Source organism: Macaca fascicularis, chromosome 10 (assembly GCF_037993035.2).
Source record: "Macaca fascicularis isolate 582-1 chromosome 10, T2T-MFA8v1.1".
In the NCBI taxonomy this organism is placed as follows: domain Eukaryota; kingdom Metazoa; phylum Chordata; class Mammalia; order Primates; family Cercopithecidae; genus Macaca; species Macaca fascicularis.
Window position 1 is genome coordinate 88,715,780 of NC_088384.1, and position 26,321 is coordinate 88,742,100.

At 50.6% G+C, this 26,321-nt stretch overlaps 1 protein-coding gene and 1 non-coding gene across 2 annotated transcripts; both read right to left on the bottom strand.

Annotated features, from left to right (window-relative positions):
- Nucleotides 1-584: 584 nt before the first annotated feature.
- Nucleotides 585-22,296, bottom strand: LOC102126095 (uncharacterized). The gene is made up of 5 exons (XR_012419239.1): nt 22,179-22,296; nt 4,330-4,441; nt 3,360-3,471; nt 3,101-3,235; nt 585-1,734 (listed from the first exon to the last, which is right to left on the bottom strand). It is a non-coding gene; the product is annotated as an uncharacterized protein (transcript).
- Nucleotides 19,583-21,655, bottom strand: LOC141407805 (uncharacterized protein C20orf203). Its single transcript, XM_074003273.1, is given in 3 exon segments — nt 19,583-19,980; nt 19,982-20,157; nt 21,622-21,655. Coding segments are annotated over 3 exon segments (483 nt in total). The 3' UTR covers nt 19,583-19,707.
- Nucleotides 22,297-26,321: the final 4,025 nt, after the last annotated feature.

Sequence of the window (26,321 nt, forward strand, 5' to 3'; positions counted from 1 at the left end):
GGAGGGAAAGAAAAATAGCCCGGGCATGGTGGCTCAGACCTGTAATCCCAGCACTTTGGGAGGTCAAGGCGGGTGGATCACTTGAGGTCAGAAGTTCGTGACCAGCCTGGCCAACACAGTGAAACCCCGCCTCTACTAAAAATACAAAAATTAGCTGGGTGTGGTGGCGTGCACCTGTAATCCCAGCTACTCGGGAGGCTGAGGCACGAGAATCGCTTGAACCTGGAAGGCAGGGGTTGCAGTGAGCCGAGATCGACCCGCTGCACTCCAGCCTGGGCAGCAGAATGAGTCTCTATCTCAAAAAAAAAAAGAAAGCATCTTGCAGAACAAAACATACAGAATGTTACTACTCATGTGAGAAGCACACTTAAACACAATATGCACATCTAAACAGATATAGATGGTCTCGGTATAGGTGTCAGTACAGGCATGATACAGGTGCGGGTAGTGGCATAGGAATAGCTACAAATATTGGTACAGGTATTGGTATAGGCATGGCATAGGTATAGGTATATACACTGACCAGCTGACAACAATGGTTTAAATAGAATGGGGCTCAGGACGTAAAGAAGAATTACTTGGCCTTTTATTCACTACATTTTATTACTGTTTGAGATTTTACAATGAGAATATTTTCTTGAAATATTTGTGTGATGGTAAAAATTAAAGAAGAAAAGCGGCTGGCCACATGGCTGGTAGCCTGAGGCAGGGCTGAGTCTGGGCGCTCACAAGAGGCAGGGTCTGTGGGGGTCAGGCCTGCTTGGTAGTCTCAGGCTGCGTCTGGAGCCTCTTCCTAAATCAACTGTGGCTCCCTCTCCCCAAGGGCAGAGCCAGAACTGGTTTCCGTAGCAGCAGCAGCATATGCAGGTCCCTGCAATCTGGAGGTATGTGAAACCGGGACATTTACCCAGCACGGTGGGCCCAACTCTGCCACCTCTGCTCAAGGCAGGGCAGGACCTCAGAACTGGCCAGAGGGCGACCTGAGACATGCAGGCAGAGAAGGGAGTCAGGGACCTCTGGGACACCCAGGGCTTAGGCAGGATGCTGCCTGGAACCCAGAGCAGTCTCCCCAGCCTGAGCTTGCATTTGAGCCTCACAAATACCGCACTGGGGGAGTTGCCCCTGCACTCCCAGCAGTCAGCAAGGTCAGGAGTGGGAGAGGGGAGAAGGCCTTTCACAGAGCACTCCTTAGATGCTGGGCCCTGAGCTAGACACAGTTCCTACTCCTTAACTTTGGCCTTTTAATCTTGTTCAGTGAGTTCTTTTTGACACATGGAAGCTTGGGAAGTTTTTTGGCCAGCTACTGAAAACAAAGGGTTAAAATAATTCAAAGAAGGCAAAAGGATGTATAGTGAAAAGCAAGTCTTTTCTCCTCAGCCCCCAGTCCCCTCCCGGGAGAACCCATGTGTGCACTGGAGCACGTGCATGTGTGTTCCTGCCTCCCCCAACTTGGTACTAACAGAAGCGCTCCCCACAAAGATGCCTTTTGCCCCACAAAGGCCAGAAAAAGGTATCTGGCCTTTTTCACACACACAAAAAAAACACATGTATCTCAGAGCTTCTTCCACAGCAGTACACGGGACCGCCTCGTTCTTTTTCATGCCTGGAATTCCATGGCATGCAAAAGTCTTTAGTATTCATGTAACCAGACCTAGAATTCTGGCTCCATGGTTTTCTGCCTTTTCCGTAGGCTTATTTCTGTTCTGCACAACAGCCCTGGGAGGCAGGTGGTCCCTGTATTAGAGATGAGAAAACCAGGGTGACTGGATTAGTCCATTCTCACGCTGCTATGAAGAAATACCCGAGACTGGGTAATTTATAAAGAAAAGAGGTTTGATTGACGCACAGTTCTGCATGGCTAGGGAGGCCTCAGGAGACTTACAATCATGGTGGAAGGCACCTCTTCACAGGGCGGCAGGAGAGAGAGTGATGCTGAGCAAAGGAGGAAGTCCCTTATAAAACCTCAGATCTCGTGAGAACTCACTCACTATCATGAGAACAGCATGGGGGAAACTGCCCCCATTATTCAATTATCTCTGCCTGGTCCTGCTCTTGACACGTAGGGATTATTAAAATTCAAGGTGAGATTTGGTGGAGACCACAGAGCCAAACTATATCAGTGACCCACCATCCCAGTTTGCCTGGGACTGTGCCAGGAAAACCCTCAGTCTTGGGAAAACCAGGATGGTTGGTCACCATAAAGGTAAACTGAGGCTTGGAGGGATAAGGACATTCTCCAAGATCTTGTGGTTGAGCTGTGGAGGCCTGGGATGGCCACTGAAGTCCACCTGATGGTGATGATACTCTAGGAGGACAATGATCATATAGTAAGTGTCTCCTCTGTGCCTGCCCCTTCTTCAGCCCTCATAACAACCCCAGGAAGCAGACAATGGGGCACAAACAGAACTTGTGACAGGCAAACTGGGGTCAGATCTCAGCTGCAGGGCTTAGCTGTGTGACCACGGTGGTCAGCTCCCTCTCAGCCTCCTGTCCTGGGCCCACAGCAGACATACAACAAATGTTTGTTGAGGGGAAAAAAAAACGAATGAATGAAGTATTAGTATCCTCATTTTACGGGAAAAACTGAGGCACAAAGAAGCTGCCCTGGCACAGGGTCACAATTTGAACCTGGACAGGGGCTCCAGAGCCCATGACACATTTCTCTCTTGTAGAATGTCCTTGTCTATAACCCAGTGGTGCCTCCTCCCTCTGACTCCTCGGGCCAGTCCCCCTGCCAGCCCCCTTCCCTCATCGCATTGCACTACCTGGTTCCCCAGTCCCAGCCTCCTTTCATGGAAGGAGGTCTTGCCGTCCCTGCCTCCCCACTCCTGACTTGGGGCCCCTACTCTGAACCCCTCCACCCCGTCCGCCTGGACCGGATGCTTCTCCCAGGTCCCCGATGCCTGAGCTTCAGCTTCCCCACTCGGGCTGTTTCATGCGTTCATTCATTTGTCCAACTCTTCACTCCTTTGCTCAACAAACATTGACTGAAATTGAAAAGAGCCAGTTCTACCCCTGGTGGTGGGAATTCCGAGATGAATCCAGCCTGAGCTTTGTCCTTGGGGGACACAGAAAACAACAAAGAAATGGCACTTGTTACCCAGAGACCCAGAGAGATTCAGCTCTGATGGAGATGGTGCAGGCACAGGCTGCTGGGGCTTGAGTTCAGGGGTTGCGGGGAGGTTCCTAGCCTGGGGGCTCTGGCAAAGCTTCCTGGAGAAGGTTATGCTGGAGTCTGGAAAGATAAGAAAGAATTAGCAAGACAGGCATTGGGAGGGGAGGCAAGGGGTACTGTGACATCATGGACAAAGCAGTGGAAGAGAGAGTGAGACATTGAAGAAGTGCACATTGTTCCTTACAGCTGGGTCCAGGCTGTCCTCAGGTGTGGACATGTGGCTCTGGGAAGCCCAACACCCTCCCTTGAGTACCTGGCCAGCTCTGGGCACAGCAGGGCTTCCAAGCATTTCATGTCTAGAAATGTATCAGAAAATAAACAAAACAATCAGCAATGTGGACATGAGGTTACACAGGACGGAGGATGTTTACTACGGTGTTTTTATCACAGAAAACGAGTGAAACGGCCTCTGTGCCCAGGTATGAGAAGGGGCCATACTTGCCAAGGGGCCATGACCGGCTGGAGCCATCCAAAAGGCTGAGAAGTCAGATTTCAGAGACTACTTAAAGGCACCAGACAATGCATCTGATGTAACTGTAGGTAAAAGACAGCAAGAGGCAAACTATTTTTTATTAGGAGATCTACATGCGTATGTATATATATGAAAATATATTAGGAAGAAATGTGTCAAATGCTTCACAGTGGCTATCTCTGGTGATGGACTAACCTGGGGGTTTTATTTCCTTTTTAAAAATAATTTCAGCCGGATGCAATGGCTCACACCTGTAATCCCAACACTCTGGGAGGCCAAGGTGGGCAGATCACTTGAGGCCAGGAGTTCTAGACCAGCCTGGCCCACGTGGCAAAATCCTGTCTCTACCAAAAATACAAAAATTAGCCGGTCGTGGTGGTGCACGCCTGTAATCCCAGCTACTCCGGAGGCTGAGGCAGGAGAATCACCCGGGAGGTGGAGGTTGCAGTGAGATAAGATCATGCCACTGCATTCCAGTCTGGGCAATAGAGTGAGACCCTGTCTCAAAAAAATAAAAAATAAAAATGGGCCAGGCACGGTGGCTCATGCCTGTAATCCCAGCACTTTGGGAGGCCAAGGTTGGCAGATCACGAGGTCAGGAATTCAAGACCAGCCCGACCAACATGGTGAAACCCCATCTGTACTAAAAATACAAAAATTAACCAGCCATAGTGGCACATACCTATAATCCCAGCTACTCAGGAGGCTGAGGCAGAACTGCTTGAACCTGGGAGGTGCAGTGAGCCGAGATCGCGCCACTGTACTCCAGCCTGAGCAACAGAGTGAGACTCCATCTTGGAAAGAAAAATAAATTAATAATAATAATAATAATTTCCTCAGCCGGGCACCATGGCTCATGCCTGTAATCCTAGCACTTTGGGAGGCTGAGGCGGCTGGATTCCTTGAGCCCAGGAGTTCAAGACTGGACAACATGAGGATACTTTGTCTCTACAAAAATACAAAAATTAGCTGGGCATGGTGGCATGTGCCTGTATTCCCATACTCAGGAGGCTGAGGTGGGAGGATTGCTTGCCTAGGTGACAGAGCAAGACCCTGTCTAAAAGAAACATTCCTGTGTTCTCTGATTTTGTAATGGTGGGCCAGTCTCACATTTTCATTTTCAGAGACGGATTCTAGGAGGCAACTCCATGAGGCCACAACTTCTCTTTCCAGCCTCCTCCCGAGCCATGCCTCCTGGCCCAGCACAAACCCCCAGGGAGCCACCCGGAATGACGTGTGGCCCTCCCGTCCTGTGTACAGTGAGCCCACGTGCTCTGACTCCTGCTGTTTCTGTCTGAATGCCCTCTGCTTTCTCTCTCCATCTGGCACAGTTCCCCCAGCCCCCAGGCCCGCCTCAGGGTCCTTCCACTGGGGAGGTCATGCACACAAAGCACACTTGCCACTGAACAACGGGTGTGCACGCCCAGATACTTGCCTGGATGGCGAGCTACTGGGGGAAGGACCGGCCTTACCTTTCTTCCCCAGGGGCTGTATAGGTCCCAGGATTTATTTCTATTTGTTTCCCACCTCCAATACCTTATTCTGAAAATGTCCAAACCAAAGATAATGGTATAATGAACACCCTTCACTCAGATTTGCCACAATTTGCTTTTTCTCTCTTACTTTGTCTTGCTGAACTAGTGCAGACATCTGAACACTTGGCCAGGGCTGGGGATTTGGAAGGTGCTTAACGCCTGCTGGAATCAACGAAAGGGAGAGCAAGGACACGGCGCTGCTCCCTCTGCCTTTGGCCCCAGTGGATAACCTTGCACAGCAAAGCGCTGGCCTTTCTAAAATGCTAACACAGAGGAGCTGCCCACCTACTTGGAGGCTGGCTGCCAACAGTCAGCACAGCCCCTCTGCAGACACGCAAGGCCCCTGTCATCCCTTCCTGCCTCATCGCTCACTGAGCCCTGGAAGACAGCCTCGTCCTCACATCCACCTGCGACCCCCATGTGCTGTTGGACTTGAGCCATGGAACCTCTGTCCTCCCCGCTCACCCAGGGAGGCCTCACTTCCCTTCCATGTCCCTTGCATGTCCCTTGCATCCTCAGAGAAGTGGAGGACTCCCCTGATAGTTGGTCTGACCCTTGGCATCAAGGGCAGCCTCTGTTGGGGTGGCCCATTCATGCCGGTCTGCCCAAGACTGCCCAGTTTGAGCACTGAAAGTCCAGTGTCCTGGAAGCCCTCAGGCCTGGGCAAACCAAGAGGACTGGTCACCCTGGCTTCTGTTGACTCTCACTGGGTGGGCAGGACATGTTCACATGCCCACTGCTGGGAGACAGCAGCCTGAGAGTCACCCGGGGCAGGGGCTGGGCTGCTCTCTACCTCCCCAACCCTGCCAAGGCCAGGCCACAGAACAGGCCCAAGGACAGGTTTGCTGACGCTGGCTGACTGCCTAGAGGAAAGAAGAAATGAACGAGTGGACAGGGCTGGGTGCAGTGGCTCATGCCTGTAATCCCAGCACTTTAGAAGGAGGGCGAGGCAAGTGGATCTCCTGAGGTCAGGAGTTCGAGACCAGCCTGACCAACATGGTGAAATCCCATCCCTACTAAAAATACAAAAATGAGCTGGGCATGGTGGCAGGTGCCTATAGTCTCAGTTACTCGGGAGGCTGAGGCAGGAGAATCACTTGAACCCAGGAAGAGGAGGTTGCAGTGAGCCAAGATCACACCACTGCTGCACTCCAGCCTGGGCGACGGAGCGAGACTCTGTCTCAAAATAAAAAATAAATAAATAAATAAAAGAAAGAAAGAAAAATAGGCCGGGCGCGGTGGCTCAAGCCTGTAATCCCAGCACTTTGGGAGGCCGAGACAGGCAGATCACAAGGTCAGGAGATCGAGACCATCCTGGCTAACACGGTGAAACCCCGTCTCTACTAAAAAATACAAAAAACTAGCCAGGCGTGGTGGCAGGCGCCTATAGTCCCAGCTACTCGGGAGGCTGAGGCAGGAGAATGGCATGAACCCCGGAGGTGGAGCTTGCAGTGAGTGGAGATCCGGCCACTGCACTCCAGCCTGGGCGACAGAGTGAGACTCCGTCTCAAAAAAAAAAAAAAAAAAGAAAAGAAAAATAAATGAATGAGTAGACAAACAAACAGTAATCTTGCCTCCTTCAAATCTGCTCAGATGTCATCTCCTCCATGAGGTCTTCCTTCCCTGACTGCTGTCTCAGATGACAGCCTCCCCACTCCCCACCCGCACTTTATAGGCTTCCCCGGCATGTATCACCGACTGACATTCTCCATGTCATTTGCTCACTTTCACTAGGGTCCATCTCTTGGACCACCGTGCCAGCTCCACATGGGCAGGGGTTTTTGTCTGTTTTGATCACTGAGGTATTTCTGGTGCTTAGAACAATAGGTGTTCGGTAAGAATTCATTGAATGAATGAATCCTTGCTTTCCTGCAAAAGGTGGAGCCTCCTGGCCTTCTTCTCACACATTTCGTCTTTTGTTTAATTTGTTCCACAGACATCAGTGCCCTCTGCGTCACTGTGCATGCATGCATGTGCATGTGTGTGGGTGTAGGTGTGTGTGCATGTGCCTGTGTGTGTGCCTGTTTGTGTGCGGGTACATGCATGCACGTGTGTGTGCATGTGTGCGTTGTGTACATGTGTGTTTCCGTGTGTGCGTGTGTGTGTGTGTGTATACAAAGCAGAGTGCCCAATCTGATGGCAGGAGGGGCAGAGGCCAGGGTGAGGACTCAAAGAGCCATCATGCCTGGTTGTGTGTGAAGCCAAGGACCTGGCATTTGGGGGTGGGGTCTCTGGGGCAGGACCCTGAGCTCTTTGCAACAGCCTTAAAAGAAAGCCTGGATTGTAATAACCATGGCCAACATATATTGAACACTTGCTATGTCCCAACCACTGTTCTGTGTGCTTTATGTATGTTTTCTCAGTTAATTCTCAAATCTCTGAAGTATAATTGTCTCCATATTGCAGATGAGGCTGGGGAGCCAGAGTGACTTGCTCAGGGCACCACAGCGAGAAAGTGGGGGTCACAGTCAGACTCTGAAGGGTGCTGCTAACCCTGGCGCTGGAGACTCCGTTTGCAGAAGAGGAAGGAGGATCAGCGAGGTGAAGTCACTTGCCCAGGGTCACAGAGGTGGTCTGCTGAGATTTTCAGCAGGTCCAGGATGCCAGAGGAGGCTGAGGTCCCACTCAGTGGCCACCCTGGAAGAGGTGAGGGTAACCAAAGGGAAGAGGACAGAGACCCAGGGCCAGGCAGGAGCTCTGCTTGAATGCAAAACAGCTGCCCAGAACTTGAGGACAGGAGGGACCAGGTCTGGCTGGGGAGATGGAGGCCAGCTTCTCAGCAAAGCTGCCCTTGCTTCCTCTTCTCTCCTGAAAAATGGCCACAGAAGCCGTGGACCACCTGTTTCCAGGCCTCCACATGGGCTAGCTGCCATGCACTGGCCCTAGAGAGAAGCAGGGGGCGGGCAGCGGCCCCTGTCCCAGGCCCCTCCTCCCGTACTCGGCAACATCGGCCTGACTCACCTGGTGATACCAAGTGTGTATTCTGTGTCAGGAGCTGTGCTGTGCAACTGAAGATGCTCTGACTTACTTAATTCTTACACCCAACAAGTTCAGACAGGGAAACAGAGTTCAGGCAGCGAGGTAGCTGCCCAAGCCACTAGCAGAGGGAGGGTACCAGCCCTGACTATCTGGCTCCAGAGCCTGTGCCTCTAGCCCCTACCCAGGATGCAGGGCCCTGGTTCCCCTGGCTCCCTGCCACGAGCCTGTGTAGTCCCTGGCAGCAGACACCACCCACGGTGTTCCACAGCCCAGCAAAGGGCTCGGCACACAGCAGGCTCAGCTGAAAACAATCCTTGCTCTTTGAGCTATGGGAACAGTGACTTCTTCCTTTGGATGTTTCTCCCTCTACCCAAGTCTGGGAAACAATAACACAGTCTCTCAATTGGACAGTACACACACCTTTCAACGCTGCCCCTCCTCGGAAGGCCAAGAAGTGGGCAGAACATGGGCTTCCAACCAGGCCAACCTGGAAATGAACCCCAGCTCCACTCTGCAAATCACTGCACCTCCCTGAGCCTCAGTTTCCTCATCTGTAATATGGGGTTCATAACTGTCATTATGAGGAGCATGGTGGGGTCAGCCTGTAGTCCCAGCTACTCAGGAGGTGGAGGCAGGAGGATTGCTTGAGTGCAGGAGTTTGAGTCCAGCCTGGGCAACACAGCAAGACCCTGTAACAATATTTTTTTTTAAATAGTGAAAAAAAAAAAAAAAAAGCTGGGCGCGGCAGTTCACGCCTGTAATCTCAGTACTTTGGGAGGCCGACGTGGGCAGATTACTTGAGGTCAGGAGTTCAAGACCAGCCTGGCCAACATGGTGAAACCCCATCTCTATTAACAGTACAAAACTTGGCCAGGCGCGGTGGCTCACACCTGTAATCCCAGAACTTTGGGAGGCCGAGGTGGGCGGATCATGAGGTCAGGAGATGGAGACCATCCTGGCTAACACAGTGAAACTCCATCTCTACTAAAAATACAAAAAATTAGCCGGGCGTGGTGGTGGGCGCCTGTAGTCCCAGCTACTCAGGAGGCTGAGGCAGGAGAATGGTGTGACTATTGGAGGTAGAGCTTGCAGTGAGCCAAGATCGCACCACTGCACTCCAGTCGGGACGACAGAGTGAGACTCTGTCTCAAAAAAAAAAAAAGTCCTGGTGAGGATTAAAGGAGACAACAAGAGCTGGTGCCAGGCACACAGTGGGTATGCTCAGCGAGGGTGTATCTGTCCACCAAGCACCGTAGCCACCCCCAGGGCTCTCCCAAGGCCACCTTGGCCACTGCCCCCCTACTTTGAAAGTACGGCTATATAAACCATGATATGTTTGAAGCATACAGAACACACAGAAATGAGCTGTCCCCGGTCGGAGCACTCCACTCTGGCACACATGCAATCATAACAGGCCCTCGGATTCCTGAGTGTTTTCTGAGGGCTGGGGTCTGTACCATGTGCTGTACGTGGGCGGCCTCCTTCCTTTCATCCTCACGACTTCCTGTGGAGGTTGGTCCTCAGTTACCCCAATTTATAAATGGAGAGACTGAGGCTCCAAGAGGTCCCACAGCCAGGGAGTGGTGGAAGTAGAATTTGTTTTCATGTAGATGTGTATTTATTGACATCAAAGATGTTTACAATATATTATTAAATGAAAAGCAGTCCACAGGCCAACAGAGTATAATTTGGGAGAGTATTATTAAAATATTAACAGTAGTTATCCCTAGGTGATAGGATTGAGGGCCTTACAATTCTTTTCTTTTTTTTTCTGCTTATCCATATTTTCTAATTTTTTAATAACAGCTTTATTGAGATAGAATTCACATCACATACAATCCACCTGTTTAACACATGCAATTCAGTGGTTGTTAGCATGCTCACATAACTATGAAGCCATCACCATCATCAACTTTAGAGCATTCTCAGGCCGGGCGCAATGGCTCACACCTGTAATTCCAGCACTTTGGGGGGCCAAAGTGGGCAGATCACTTGAGGTTGGGAGCTTTGGGACCAGCCTGGCCAACACCGTGAAACTCCATCTCTACTAAAAGTACAAAAATTAGCTGGCCATGGTGGCGTACCTATAATCCCAGCTACTCAGGAGGCTGAGACAGGAGAATCACTTGAACCTGGGAGGTGGAAGTTGCAGTGAGCCGAGATCATGCCACTGCACTCCATCCAGCCTGGGCAAAAGAGCGAGACTCTGTCTCAAAACAAAAAACAAACAAACAAAAAAACCAAAAAACAACAAACTTTAGAGTATTTTCATCATTCCCAAAACAAACCTCCTACCCATTAGCAGTCACTCCCCATTTTCCAGAACCCACCTCTCCAGCCCTAGGAAACCATATTCTGTCTCTATGGATTTCTGTGTTCTGGACATTTCATACAAATGGATTCACACAATATGTGGTCTTTGTGACAGGCTCCTTTCACTTAGCATAATGTTCTTAAGCTTCATCCGTATTGTAGCATGGATCAGTATTTTATTCCTTTCCATGGCCAATAATATCCATATTATATCTGTCAATTCATCATATTGAAAGACAGTCAGGCTGGTGTGGTGGCTCACACTTGTAATCCCAACCCTTTGGGAGGCCAAGGTGGTCGGATTGCTTGAGGCCAGGAGTTTGAGACCAGCCTGGGACACACAGTGAGACCCCATCTCTACAAAATGCAAAATAAAAAATATTATCTGGGTGTTGTGGTGCATGTGTGGAGTAGCCTTTAGTCCCAACTACTAGGGAGGCTGAGGTGGAAGGATCACTTGAGCCTGAGGGTTCAAGGCTGCAGTGAGCCGTGATCACACTATTGCACTTCAGCCTGGGTGACAGAGCAAACACTCAAAAACTCAAAAACAAAAACAAACAAACAAAAACAAAAAAGAAGAAGAAGAAGAAGAAAGAAACAGACATTCAGGACAACCGGGTTGTTTTCACATTTTGGCTATTAGGAATAATGCTGCTATTAACATTTGTGTAAGTCTGTGTGTGGATATATGTTTTAATTCTCTCAATTATATATCTAGGAGTGGAATTTCTGGGTCAAATGATAATTCTATGTTTAAACTTTTGAGAATGTGTCGGACTGTTTTCCAAAATGACTGCACCATCTTACATTCCCACCAGCAGTGCATGAGGGATGCAATTGCTCTATGTCCTCACCAACACTTGTTCTTATTTGTCTTTTTTATTCTAGTCATCTTGTGGATGTGAAGTGGTATCTCACTGTGGTTTTGATCTGTATCTCTCTGATAGCCAATGATATTGAGCACCTTTCATTTGCTGATTGGCCATTTATACATCTTTTTTGGAGAAATATGTGTTTAGATCCAATTGCCATTTTTAAAATTGAGTTATTTGTTTTGTTTTGTTTTTTTTGTTTTTTTGTTTTTTTTTTTTTTGAGACAGAGTCTCACTCTGTTGCCCAGGCAGGAGTGCAGTGACATGATCTTGGCTCAGTGCAACCTCTACCTCCCAGGCTCCAGTGATTCTTCCACCTCAGCCTCTCGAGTAGCTGGGACTACAGGCACCAGGCACACAACACCATGCCTAATTTTTGTATTTTTTGTAGAGATAGGTTCTCTCTATATTGCCCAGGCTAGTCTCAAACTCCTGGACTCAAGCAATCCTCCTGCCTCAGCCTCCCAAAGTGCTGGGATTACAGGTGTGAGCCACTATGCCCAGCCAAAATTGGGTTGTGTCTTTATTATTGTTGTTGGAAGTAGGATTTGGAGCCAGGTCTGGCCCTTGCTTTACTATCAAACGGTGGACACAGCACACACCCCCATGGCATACACCCCACCGCCAGGGACATCTCGAAGCCCCCTGTGGACTTGGCCCTGCTCTGAGCAGGTAGAAGAGCAAGTCCTACTAGGGCCTGGCCCACAGGAAGTGCCCAGTGAATGTCTATGGATGGACAGACAGACAAGTATATCTCCAGGAACAAGTAAGCCAAAGGGGAAGAAAAAACACACAGACCAAGAAGTCCGCACCCCAGGAGGAAGAAACTGCTGAGGCCTGGCTCCAGGAGGTAGAGATAATGCTCTTGGCACGGCGAGAGGCCACCAGGCAACTGCCTCTCGCGTCCTTGGTGGCAGTAATTTATCTCGCCTGTTTTTACATGACTGACTATTGGCCTGTCTGAGGCTGGGAAGGAGAGGCCATGGAGATTAGCAGGGAACCCGTGAGCCTATCTGTCTAGGGACTTGTAAGGGGGGCAGCTGGTCAGAGGCGGGCAGAGAACTGGTGGGGTATGTCCCTGCCCGCCTCTGGCCCCAGAAACTCACTGCTTCATCACCAAGGGTGCCTGCATCTTGAACATCCAGCTCTGGATTCTGACTCCCTGGGTTTGAATCCCAGCCCTACTATCTCCTTGCTGTGTGACCATGGACAAGTTACTCTCCATCTCTGAGCCTCGGTTCACTCACAGCCTCACCTGTAGAATGGAGACAACCAGAGTGAGAACGAAATGAGACCCTCAGGCTGTGTCTTGGTGGGGCCAGGCTGCCGGTGGGAGGCTACAGACAGTGGGCAGGAGGGCTCACCCACAGGGCATCCCCAGACCCTGGACTCAGAGCCTGTCCCCCTGGGAAACGGAGTCACAGACTCCTGAGAACGACTGAGACCAGCCACCGCAGGAAGGTGCACCTCGGCCCAGTGCTGTGAGAGTGTGGCTGCTGGCGGAGGCAGCTCCAAGAGCCTGCGCGGTAAAGACAGGCTGCGAGGGGGTGCCAGGGCAGCCTCTGACTCAGGCAGCCTGGGATCTGTGTCCCACTCTATCTTTTACTAGCTGTGAACCTTGGGCAGGCACTTGGCCTCTGTGCCTCAGTTTACCGTTTGGAAGACAGAGATGACAGTCGTGCTTACTTTATAGGGTGGCTGTGAAGATTAAATGGGTTAATAGAGGTAAAATGTCAGTTAAAATCTCAGCCTTAAAATAAAGCCCAGAGCATCTCCTGCATTCATTTAACTTCTTTGGACCCCAGATTCTCCCATATTCCCCCGGATTCTTCCAGCTGGGCTCTGTGGAGGATGGGGAAGTGTTAGACTATTCTGGCATTTCCCAAAATGGATTCCGTAGACTTCTAACTCACGGGATGCTCTAGGAAAATAAGAAAGGGTACCATTGTCACGTAGGCCTGGGTGCTGGTGTAGACCCAGCCGCTTCCTGGAACTAACACACACACACACACACACACACACACACACACACACACACACACGAAAGGTTCTGCAGAACCCTGCAGTGAAGAGCCCTGTGGATGTCTGCGTTGTTGTTTCCCAAATTTATTTGACGACGAACACCCTTTTCTGCCCAAGGTCAATTTAACATCCTCCTGGAAAACAGTGACGGTCAAGGTCATTTCTATCTTGCAGCTTCCATGAATCACAGAAAAGACGGGAAGATTTGCTAAAACTCAACATCATCACCTAGAAGAAGTGCCTTCCTGTTTTTAAAACCCTTTCACACTTACCACCATGAAAGCATCATGGCCCTGTGGGGTGCTGTCAGCCCTGCCACAGGGATCCGAGAGGGTCAGAGTGGGAAGGCCACCCCAGGGATACCCCACGCCCATGACTGCCCAGTCAGGACTGGCCCAGGTCCCCTTCTACCCCGTGTAGCTGCCTCTGGCTCCCCCAAACCAGACAGAACACCCAGAAGGTTGTCAGGGCAGAAGGTGGCATCTGTGAGGAACCTTCTAGAACAAGAGTTGCAGCCAGGCACGGTGACTTACATCTGTAATCCTAGCACTTTGGGAGGCCGAGGTGGATGGTTGCCTGAGCTCAGGAGTTTGAGACCAGCCTGGGCAACGTGGTGAAACTCTGTCTCTACTAAAATACAAAAAATAAGCCAGGTGTGGCGGCATACGCCTGTAATCCCAGCTACTCGGGAGGCTGAGGCAGGAGAATTGCTTGAACCCGGGAGGCAAAGGTTGCAGTGAGCTGAGATTGCGCCACTGCACTCCAGCCTGGGTGACAGAGCGAGACTCCATCTCAAAAAAAAAAAAAAAAAAAAACCAGGCCGGGCGCGGTGGCTCAAGCCTGTAATCCCAGCACTTTGGGAGGCCAAGACGGGCGGATCACGAGGTCAGGAGATCAAGACCATCCTGGCTAACACGGTGAAACTCCGTCTCTACTAAAAAAATACAAAAAACTAGCCAGGCAAGGTGGCGGGCGCCTGTAGTCCCAGCTACTCAGGAGGCTGAGGCAGGAGAATGGCGTAAACCCAGGAGGCGGAGCTTGCAGTGAGCTGAGATCCAGCCACTGCACTCCAGCCTGGGCGACAGAGCCAGACTCTGTCTCAAAAAAAAAAAAAGAAAAGAAAAAGGAATTGCCAAAAAGAAGACCTGTACGTTGAGCCAGCCCAGCCTCAGGCAAGGGAGATGTCAGAGGATCAGGAGTCCCCTGGGGGCACCTGCAGAGGAGGCCCTGTGACCCCGAGCCTAATTAATTGGGAAAGTGCCTCATTCAAGTAGCCCCTCACACCTCCCTGTAAACATCTCAACAAATCTAACATCCAGCCACCAGATTATATCTCCCAGACAGCAGCCTCTTGAACGTAGGACAAGGGCCAAAATTCTTCCCTAGGCCTTTCGAGGTTTGGAAAAGGAGCTTGATCAGCTAGTCAATGGAGGAGACTGACATTTATTGAGCACCAATGATGTCTCATGCATGGTGTACCTGTATGGTGAGATCTCAATTCTGATAATAATCCCTCTTCACAGATGGGGGAAACTGAGTCTCTCGGTGGTAAATTAGCATGTCCAGGGATGCAGCAGGGCTAGGATTCAACTCCAAGATTGGGTTTGGCTCCCAGCCCCAGTGCCACCACACGCCCCGAACCCCGTGCCACATCCCACTCTCTGGGCCCCCTTCCCATTCCTAAGCTAGGTTCTCAGGTCCTCAGATATGAAAGGAATTGGAGGGGGGCTAATGTGATCTGGTCCCTAACACCCTGGCCCACACTGTGGATGGAGAAACTGGCACTTGGGTTTGTCACTCGATGTCCTGGAGAATCGAGCTGTTTCAGCCCCTAGTACACTGATCATCCGTTCAGGGAAGGCAGGTAGAGAAATTCATTTTCTGGGTATGCTAAGCCAAAGGCCATGCCTAAGTCTTTGTGTGAACACTGTGATCATTCCCAGCTGCCCTCAGGTGCAGCCTCCTACCCGGCATCCCACCCGGCTCGCTAACCTTCCAGAATCCTGGCACTCAAGCTGGGGGTATGTGGAGGGGAGGGGGGCCCATCACACAAACCTCCGCAAAACCCCTATTCCTCTTCTTGATGACCCTGCCCCCCGGGGGGATATTCTCCCAAACTGGGACTTCCCAGAATTTCTGGGTCAGCAAACAGAGTGGCTGAGTGGCTGAGTGGCTGAGTGGCCGCGGGCAGGGGCCAGGCCCCCCCACTCCTCTCCTGCGAGACCTCTCCCCTGCACTGCTGCACGTCCTCCTGCCCGGCGCAGAAGCAGACATTGGACAGGAGAGAGAGCCAGCGCCAAGCCCTCCGAGCTTTCCCACCACACCACCCATCTTCAGGCTGTCTGAGAGGCACGCTTTCTTTCCTCCATCCCTGGCAGCAGATCCAGGTCACAGAGAGGGGCAGCTGTTTGCCCAGGGCCACACCGCGAGGCGGCGGTGGGCGTTACACCCGGGTCTGGCTGACTCCAGAGGTGGGGTCCTTTTTCCCAGTCCAGTGCAGTGGCCAGCAGTGTGGAGGATGGGGAAGTGTTAGACTATTAGTGTGGGATCTGGAGCCCGGGCTCCCCAGCTTCCTCTCTGGGTCACTTGGGGTAGACGCCTCAACTTCTCTGTGCCTCGGTTTCCGCATCTACACAGTGCTATCAGAGAGTCCCTGGCTTCAAATTCTGGGTAAGCTGTGTGGCCTTGAGTGAGTCACTTAACCTGTCTGTGTCTCTGCTTTCTCCAATTTAAAACAGAGTGCTTGTATCCTTAAGGCAAGGGTCAGTATGAGGATATTTTTTTTTTAGACAGTCTCGCTCGATCTTTTTATTGAGACAAAGTCTCGCTCGATTTTTTCAGACAGAGTCTGGCTCGATCTCAGCTCACTGCAACCTCTGCCTCTTGGGTTCAAGCGATTCTCCCACCTCAGCCTCCCGAGTAGCTGGGATTACAGGCACGTGCCACCACATCTGGCTTATTTTTGTATTTTTAGTAGAGATGGGTTTTCACCATGTTGCCCAGGCTGGTCTCGAACTCCTGGCCTCAAGTGATCCACCCATCTTGGCCTCCCAAAGTGCTGGGATTCCAGGCATGAGCCACTGTGCCCGGCCCTAGTCCTTCATTTTAATCCTTACAGTTACCCTGAGGGAGACATGGTAAAACCCCGTCTCTACTAAAAATACAAAAATTAGCCAGGTGTGGTGACACATGCCTGTAATCCCATCTACTGGGGAAGCTGTGACAGGAGAACTGCGTGAACCTTGGAGGCAGAGGTTGCAGTGAGCCGAGATCCTGCCATTGCACTTCAGCCTAGGAGACAAGAGCGACTTTCTGTCTCAAAAAAAAAAAAAAAAAAGAAGAACTAGGGCTTGGCTTGGTGGCTCATGCCTGTAATCCCAGCACTTTGGGAGGCTAGGGTGGGAGGATCACTTGAGGCCAGGAGTTCCAAACCAGCCTGGGCAACATAGTAATACCCTGTTGCTACAATATATTAAAAAATTAACTGGGTATTTTAGCACACGCCTGTAGTTCCAACTACTCAGGAGGCTGAGGTGAGAGGATTGCTTGAGCCCAGGAGATTGAGGCTGTAGTGAGTCAAGATTATGCCACTGCACTCCAGCCTGGGTGACAGAGCAAGACCCTGTGTCTAAAAAAGTAAAATGGAGAACTAATGTGTGGAAAGTGCTAGATATAGTTCCCCACCCAGAGTTGAAAGGGTGAAACTACCACAGGTCAGGGGATTGCTCAGGGTCAGGTGCATAGCCTGGAGTGCAGGAGTGTTGGTCCCAGCTCCTTCCTCAGCCCCACCACTCACAGCAGGGGGCATCGCCTTCCCCCACCCTTCCAGGCTCAGAGGGCATCAGGTCCCTCAGGGTATCTCCCCAATCCATTGATGGCACCTACAGCACCCTAGGCAAGCTAACCCCTACCCACTTCTCCCACCGTCTGTGCCCTCTGAGGAGCAGGCTTTCTTCCACCATCCCTGGCAGCAGATCCAGGTCCCAGAGAGGGGCAGCTACTTGCCCCAGGCCACACAGCGAGGCAGCGGTGGGTATCACACCCAGGTCTAGCTGACTCCAGAGTTGGGGTCCTTTCTCCCAGTCCAGGGCAGTGGCCGGGGTGTGGGATCCGGAGCCCAGGCTCCCCAGCTTCCTCAACAGCCTAAGTCCATCCTGCCTCCAGGCCTTTGCACTCGCCATTCCCTCCTCCTGCCCTGCCCTTCCCATCACTCACGTTCTGCTCAGCTTTGCCTCCCTCAGAGGCTCTCCCGGACCACCCCTCCTGAAATGCCCCGATCCCTATTCTCTCTGTCTCTTGCCCCTGATTATTTGCTTCATGGCACTAACCATTGCCTGAAACTGTCTTTTCTTTTTCTTTTCTTTTTTTTTTTTTTTTTGAGACAGTCTTGCTCTATTGCCCAGGCTAGAGTGCCGTGGCGCAATCTCGGCTCACTGCAAGCTCCGCCTCCTGGGTTCATGCCATTCTCCTGCCTCAGCCTCCCGAGTAGCTGGGACTACAGGTGCCCACCACCACACCTGGCTAATTTTTTTTGTATTTTTAGTAAAGGCAGGGTTTCACTGTGTTAGCCAGGATGGTCTCGATCTCCTGACCTTGTGATCTGCCTGCCTTGGCCTCCCAAAGTGCTGAGATTACAGGCGTGAGCCACTGTGCCGGGCCAAGAAACTTTCTTTAGGGAATAATTTAGAAATTATTTTGCAACAGAAAAATTGCACAGATGGTACAGGGAGTTCCTGTTGGCCCTTCACCCAGTTTTTTCTTATGTCAACCTATTACCTAACCATGGTAAGTGGTCAAAACCAAGAAAGTGACATTGGTACATTATACTGATGAGCCGCAGGCTTTACTCCAATGAAACCGTGTTCTTCCTTACTCATTTGTTCTCAGCTGCCTCCTCAATGAGGAGGCAAACTCTGAAAGGCAGGGAGGTTGCCTCTTCCACTGACATCCATTTCCTCATACCTGGCAAGGAGTGCTGATTGGATAAAGGAGGGAAAAGAATGGCAAAAACAGCCAATGACTATCAAGCATTCCTGCCAGTGTTCCTAAGTGCTTTAAACACTGTAAGTCCCAGCCGGGGCAACACAGTGAGACCCTATCTCTACAATAATTTAAAATTAACTAGGTACGGGAGCACGTGCCTATAGTCCCAGCTACCAGGGAGGCTGAGATGGGAGGATTGCTTGAGCCTGGGAGGTCGAGGCAGCCGTGAGCTATGATTGCACCACGGCACTCTAGCCTGAGCAACAAAGTGAGACCTTGTCTCAAAAAAAAAAAAAAAACAAATCCAAACAAAACCAAACCCAAACACATTGTAAGCCATTTAATCCTCACAACAGCCCATGAAGCAGCTATGAATCATAGGGAAACTAAGGCATGGTACGTTTTGGAGGCTGGCCCAAGGCCACAGAGATGGACAGTACCAGAGTGGGTGGGTTCTAGCACACTCCTCCTGCCCCTGTCACAACACGCCGACGGCACCACGGGGTAACACAGCAAATGCCAGTCCCTCCATGTTCTCAGTTCACGAAACAGTGGAAGGGTCGCACCTCCCACAGCCCAGCAGGAGTACAGGCTTGGGATGGAGGCTGAGCCTCTGCATCTTGCTTCTGCCCACCGTGACTAGTGGCTACCCTGGCCCTGCACAGAATGACACAGGGGCTCTGTTCCAAGGGCCCTCAGCCTCACCCTTCTTCAGGGAAACAGAAGGGGGCTGGTTCGGCCCCAAACCGTGGGCTCCGGCCAGTGCTCCCGATTCCCCAGATCCTGCAGGCACAAAGCAGGCCTGAGTCCGCCCCCCTCCGTTGGCCCACAGCTTGCACTGGGACTCTAGGATCTGGCTGCTGAGGGCTGGGTACAGAGCATGGGCCCCTCTCCTGAAGTCCAGTGTTCTCAGAGGAGCTTTCTGGGCTCTGGAAGAGGAAAGAAGAGGAAGACATGGTGTCCCTTTCCGGATGTGGGGTGCAGTGACACACAGGAGTACTGCAGCCTCTTCCCAGCACCCAGGGACCAGGCCAGAGAGACGTCCCAGCACCTCCCAAGGGAGAAGCCACTCTCCAGCAGCTGGACAGGACCAGAGCCTGCCCCACATGGCCGGCCGGGGTTCTACCCAGAGCCAGCCTGGCGCAGCCTCGGTCCCTAATCATGTTTGCTGGATGCCTTGAATACAAGCGCCGGTGCCCAGAGTCTCCTTGAGGTTTCAGCTGGGCATGCCGGGCCCATCCCCCATTCTGGGGAGCAGAATAAGTATGGGGAGTGGTGACAGGGGACACCATGAGGTGGTGGTGGCCTTGGTGAGACAAGCAGGCAGAGCTGGGGGTGGGGGCGCCCTGGGCTTGGCTAATTAAACAGCGACCGTGATGAATCGGGGAGAAACTGCTGCTTGCTAATTAAAGGTGCAGGCAACTTGCCTGGCAAGGATGGGAGGCAGAAGTCCTGGAACCATGTTGAGGGCCAGGCCAGCGAGGACAAAGCTTGGCCAAAGCACCCCACCGTGCCCATTCTGGGCATCCCTCCCATTGCCCTCCCCCACCCAGCAGGGGCCCACAGCCCCCTCCCCACTTCCCTATCTCTCCGACCCACCTTGCCAAGCCTGGGGCCTCCAACTTCCCCCCTGCCCCTCCCCACCAACCCAAATCCTTTCCTGATAAGGGCCTGGGTGTTGCGGAGGAGGAGACTGGCTCTGGTGGCTGGGCTGGGGGTGGACTCGCTGAGCCTTTGAGGTCCTCCTTCCCACCCCACCGCCAAAGTCCCAGAGGTGGGCAGTGAGTCCAGTCAAGGCTGACGTGACTTATTGGGAACAAGACCCCCAAGAAGATCATAGACTCTTAGTACCTGAGACTCGCAGGGGGCTTCAGGTCTTCCCTAATTTCCCAGCAGTCCCCAGTGTCAGCCCAGGTATGAGAGACAGGGACAGCACCTCTTTCCGGGCTCAACATTCCAGTCTTTGTAAAGGGAAAACTGGCCAGGCGAGGTGGCTACTGCCTGTGACCCAGCATGTTGGGAGGCTGAGGCAGGAGACTCACTTGAGCCTGGGAGTTCAAGGCAGGCCTAGGAAACACAGGAGACCCTATCTCTAAAAAAAAATTAGCTGGGTGTGTTGGCTTGCGCCTGTGGTCCCTGTTACTCAAGGGGTTGAAGTGGGAGGATCACTTCAGCCCAGAAGGTCGAGGCTATAGTGAGCCATGATTGCCCCACTACACTCCAAAGTGGGTAACAGAGTGAAACCCTGTTCAAAACATAAATAAATACATAAATAAAGGAAAAGAAATGAGAAAATTGGAGCAAATGATCTCTGAGCCTTGAAGATTCTTACGGGGTGGACAAGAAAACTCCCTGAGGCTGCTCATCCCTGCCCCAAGTCGGTTCAAAGCAGGGCTATAGGCTCAGACACCTTTGCCAACCAACGTGACCTCAGGCAAGGGAGCTCATGGTCACATGCCTGGGTTTCCCCATTGGTAAGGCTGGAGATGGCAACAGTGCCCACCTCAAAGAGCCTCTGAGAAGACTGGGGGAGATAACAAAGCTGAAGTGTCCAGCACAGTATCTGGTCTGACCTGAGTAGCCAGCCACTGCCATCTGAAAGGTCTGGGGAACTGGGGGGTAACCTGGCACCTAGCCTGCCTGAGTCTTACCTCTTCATGTGGCAGCTGCAGTCTGGCACTCTGAGGAGAAGGATTAGAGAGCTTAAGTGTCTTCCGCAAAGCCACACTGCTATGGAAGAGGAAGAGGCAGCCCTGGATCCTTTGAGTGAGGAGAGGATGGGATCTGGATTCCTATGTTGACATTTGTGGAGCATCTGCTGGATGCAGGGTCCTGAACAAGACCCTAGGAAGGGACTAAGATGAATCTGAGATTCACTCTGCCTTTAAGGGGACCCCAGTCTAGAAGGGGAGAGAAAACACACATACAAACAACTGGAATGCAAAGCAAATGTGGCTGGGTGCGGTGGCTCACACCTGTCATTTTGGGAGGGCTAGGCAGGAGGATCACTTGAGGTCAGGAGTTTGAGACCAGCCTGGCCAACAGGGCAAAACCTCGTCTCTACTAAAAATACAAAAATTAGCTGGGCATGGTGGTGCACACCTGTAGTACCAGCTACTTGGGAGGCTGAGGCACGAGAATCGTTTGAACCTGGTGGGGCAGAGGTTGCAGTGAACTGAGATCGCGCCAGTGAGCTGAGATAGTGCACTCTAGCTTGGGCGACAGAGCAAGACTCCGTCTCAAAAAAAAAAAGAAAAAAAAAGCAAATACCCCTGGCATCAGAGGGGGCCCAGTAGCCCTCCATGCAGGGGGCTGGTGAGACTCTTGGGATGGTAGGGAGATGCTGCTGTGTCTCGGAGCTCAATTTGCAAAGCAAAGGTTTTGATTTTATTTGAAGGGTAAAATCAGCCCTGGGGGGTCATGGGGGTGCTGATGGAGCCTCCTCTGGTTTTTTTGGGAAGTTCTGGGTGGTTCCTGATGTCTGTGATTTCTGCTTCTATGGTTCTAGGATCTATCCTGGAGGTATCTAGGAGTCCCAGATGCTGTGGTTTTGGAGACTACACTGTCCAGGCCCCCAGCATGAATACATTCACATCCACAAAGGACAGTGAGGTCCTCATTCCAGGTGGCCAGACACCCACCAGTTTGGGGGGCTTCCTGCTGCTGGGCAATTTGGTGGGGAGAGGATGCAGCACCAGTGAGAGGCCTGCTCAGAGATGGTGGAAGCCTCCCAAGGCTGAGAGACGCAAGGCTGCTGGCCCTGATGCTGCAAAGCCTGAGTCTCAGCGGCAACCCAGAGCAGGCAAGGTGAGTGCTAGGTCACTCACCTTGGGGATGGTGCCTCCATTACTCCCTTCCTGGAGATCAGAGCTCAGCCAGAGGAGCGGGCGGGTCTAGTCACAGGAAGTCTGTGCAAGCACAGCTAGCAGCTCCTGGAAAATAGGCACTGCTCTCAGCCTCCCCAGGGCACCCTGCACCCAAGCTGGGTCAAATGATGGTCTGGGGCGCCCTCTGGTGGCTTCTCTGGGCAGTGGTGGATGCTGAAGCCACTGTGAATTTAAGGGTGGGTGGGGCAGAGATGGTCAGAGTTGGAAGATTTCAAGGTGGACCACTCTTTCCACTACCCAGATGGGCAAACCAAGGCCCGGAGGAAAGTGACCTACCTACAGTTGCACAGCCAGTGACTTATACAAGAACAGAGCCCAGAAGTTCCTCTGTACCAGTGCTTTTTTTAGGGGGTCTCAAGGCATCCCACCCCAGGGGAGGGAAGGCTGAGTGTCCGGGGCTCACTCCCAGTGCATGTGGACAGCTGAACTGTAGGTCGCTGAGTATCTGTGTGACATAGCACGCAGCACTTCCCTCCCAGGCTTGGGTTCTTCGCCTCTAAAGCCTGGGGTTACTGTGTTGGCAAGGGATGGGGGACTAGGCCTCCTGCTTGTATACTGCTGGAACTGAGGATGTAAACCAGCCAGTCTTTCGGGGAGTTCTAAGAAGAGTGTTCCTACAGCTGGTATCATACTTCATGGTGAGAGATTGGGGGCTTTCCCCAAGACCAGGAACAAGACAAGGATGTCCACTCTTACGGCAAAGTTGGATTCACAACTCGTATTCAACATTGTACTGAGTACAATGGCAAGAAAATAATCATTCAGGTTGCAAAGGAAGAAGTAAAACTATTCCTATTTGCAGATGACATGATCTTATATATAGAAAATCCTGGTTGGGCACGGTGGCTCATGACTGTAATCTCAGCACTTTGGGAGGCCAAGGCAGGCGGATCACCTAAGGTCAGGAGTTTAAGACCAGCCTGGCCAACATGGCAAAACCCCGACTCTACTAAAAATACAAAAATTAGCCAGGTGTGGTGGTGGGCCTGTAACCCCAGCTACTCAGGAGGCTGAAGCACAAGAATTGCTTGAACCTGGGGTTCAGAGGTTGCAATGAGCCAAGATCACACCACTACACTCCAGCCTGGGCGACAGAGCAAAAAAAAAAAAAAAAAAAAAAAAAAATTCCTAAAGATTCCACTAAAAAAAATATTGTAACTAATAAATGTGTTTGGCAAAGTTGCAGGATACAAGATCAATATACAAAATTCAATTGAGTTTCTACACATTTGCAATGAACACTTCAAAAATGTAATTACGAAAATAATTCAATTTATACTAGCATCAAAGAGAATAAAATGCTTAGGAATAAAAGAAGGAGGCCGGGCGTGGTGGCTCACGCCTGTAATCCCAGCACTTTGGGAGGCTGAGGTGGGCGGATCACAAGGTCAGGAGATCGAGACCACGGTGAAACCCCGTCTCTACTAAAAATACAAAAAATTAGCCGGGCGCGGTGGCGGGCGCCTGTAGTTCCAGCTACTTGGGAGGCTGAGGCAGGAGAATGGCGTGAACCCAGGAGGCGGAGCTTGCAGTGAGCCAGGATCGCGCCACTGCACTCCAGCTTGGGCGACAGAGCGAGACTCCGTCTCAAAAAAAAAAAAAAAAAAAAAAAAAGGAATAAAAGATGTACAAAACTTATAATCTGAAAACTACAAAACATTGTTTAAAGAAATTAAAGATGCCATAAATAAATGGAAAAATACCAATGTTCATGCATCTAAAGACCTAATATTGTTAACATGGCAAGACTCCCCAAATTGATCTTCAGATTCAACACAATCTCCATCAAAATTCCAACTTGGTTCTTTACAGAAATTGACAAGCTGATCCTAAAGTTCATATGGAAATTTAAGGGACTCAGAAAAGTCAAAACAGTCCTGAAAAAGAATAATGGTGGGCCAGGCGTGGTAGCTCATGTCTGTAATCCTAGCATTTTGGGAGGCCAAGGTGGGCAGATCACTTGAGTCCAGGAGTTTGAGACCAACCTAGGTGATATGGTGAAACCTCATCTCTACAAAAAATACAAAAATTTATCTGGGTGTGGTGGCATGCGCCTGTAGTCCTAGCTACTCAGGAGGCTGAGGTGGGAGGATCACTTGAACCTGGGCAGTAGAGATTACAGTGAACCAAGAATGTGCCATTGCATTTCAGCCTGGGTGACACAGCAAGACCCTTCCCCAAAAACAAAAGAAGAAGAAGAAGAAAAAAGAGAACAATGCTGGAGTGCACACACTTCCAATTTCAAAAACTACTACAAAGCTACAGTAATCAGGACAGTGTGGTACTGGCATACGGACAGACATAGAGATCAATGAAATATAAACAAGAGTCCTAAGAGTCCAGAAATAAACCCTCACATTTGGTTCACCTGCAAGAGCTGAACATATTTAATGGTGGAGTTCAATGGGCAAAACACAGCCTTGCAAAAGAAAGAGGTCAGACCCCTGCCTCACACCATACACAAAAATTAACTCAAAATGGATGAAAACAAATGTAGGAGCTAAAGCTATAAAACTCTGAGAACATAGACATAAATCTTCATGACCTTGGATGAGGCAACAGTTTCATAAATATGATACCAAAAGCACAAGCAACCAAAGAAAAAATAGATAGACTGGGCTTCATCAGAATTTAAATTTTCAGGTCAGGCATGGTGGCTCACACCTGAAATCCCAGCACTTTGGGAGGCTGAGGCAGGAGGATTGCTTGAGACTGGGAGGGCAAGGTGGCAGTGAGCCAAGATTGCATCACGGCACTCCAGCCTGGGCAACAGAACAAGATCCTGTCAAAAAAAAAAAAAAAAAAAAAAAGGTGTTTCAATGGACACTATCAAGAAAGTGAAAAGTGTCCCACAGGATAGGAGAAAATAGCTGACAATCATATATCTGATAATGGATTCTAACCAGCATATATAAAGAACGCTTACAACTCAATAATAAAAGACAAATAGCCCAGTTTAAAAATGGGCTGAGCCAGGTACGGTGGCTCACTCCTGTAATCCCAGCACTTTGGGAGGCTGAGGCAGGCAGATAACCTGAGGTCAAGAGTTCAAGACCAGCCTAGCCAACATGGTGAAACCCCATCTCTACTAAAAATACAAAAATTAGGCAGGAGTGGTGGCAGGCGCCTGTAATTCCAGCTACTCAGGAGGCTGAGGCAGGAGAATCACTTGAACCCAGGAGGCGGAGTTTGCAGTGAGCCAAGGTCGTGCCACGGCACTTCAGCCTGGGCAACAGAGGAAGACTCCATCTCAAAATTTAAAAAATAAAAATAAAAAAGGGCTGATATGGTTGGGATGTTTGTCTCCTCCAAATATGCTGAAATATGATCTCCAATGCTGGAGGTGGGGCCTGTTGGGAGATGTTTGGGTCATGGAGGTGACTCCCTCATGAATGGCTTGGTGTCCCCCTCGCAGTAATGAGGGAGTTCTTGCTCTGTTACTTCACAAGAGAGCTGGTTGTCTGAAGGAGGCTGGCACTTCCCACTCCCTCTTTTGCTCACACTGGTTCCCCTTTGCCTTCTACCATGACTGGAAGCTTCCTGAGGCCTGCTCCAGGAGCAGGTGCTGGTGCCATGCGTCCTGTACAGCCTGTAGAACTGTGAGCCAAATAAACCTCTTTTCTTTACAAATTACTCAGTCTCAGCTATTCCTTTATAGCAATGCAAACAGACTAATGCATAAGCATAGGATGTAAATAGACATTTCTCCAAAGAAGATATACAAATGGCCAATAAGCACATGAGAAGATACTCAACATCATTAATCGTTAGGAAAATGCAAATCAAAACCACAATGAGATACCACTTTGTACCTACTAGGTTAGTTATAATAAAAAAGACAGATGTAACAAGTGTTGATGAGAATATGGAGAAATCAGAAACCTCATACACTGCTGCTAAGAATGTAAAACGTTTTGGAAAAAGCCTGACAGTTCAAAAGGTTATATATAGAGTTATATGATCCAGCAATTCAGGTATACTAAATATACTAAAAGGTATATATCCAAGAGAAATGAAAACATATATTCACATAAAAACTTACATAAGGCTGGGTGCAGTGGCTCATGCCTGTAATGCCAGCAC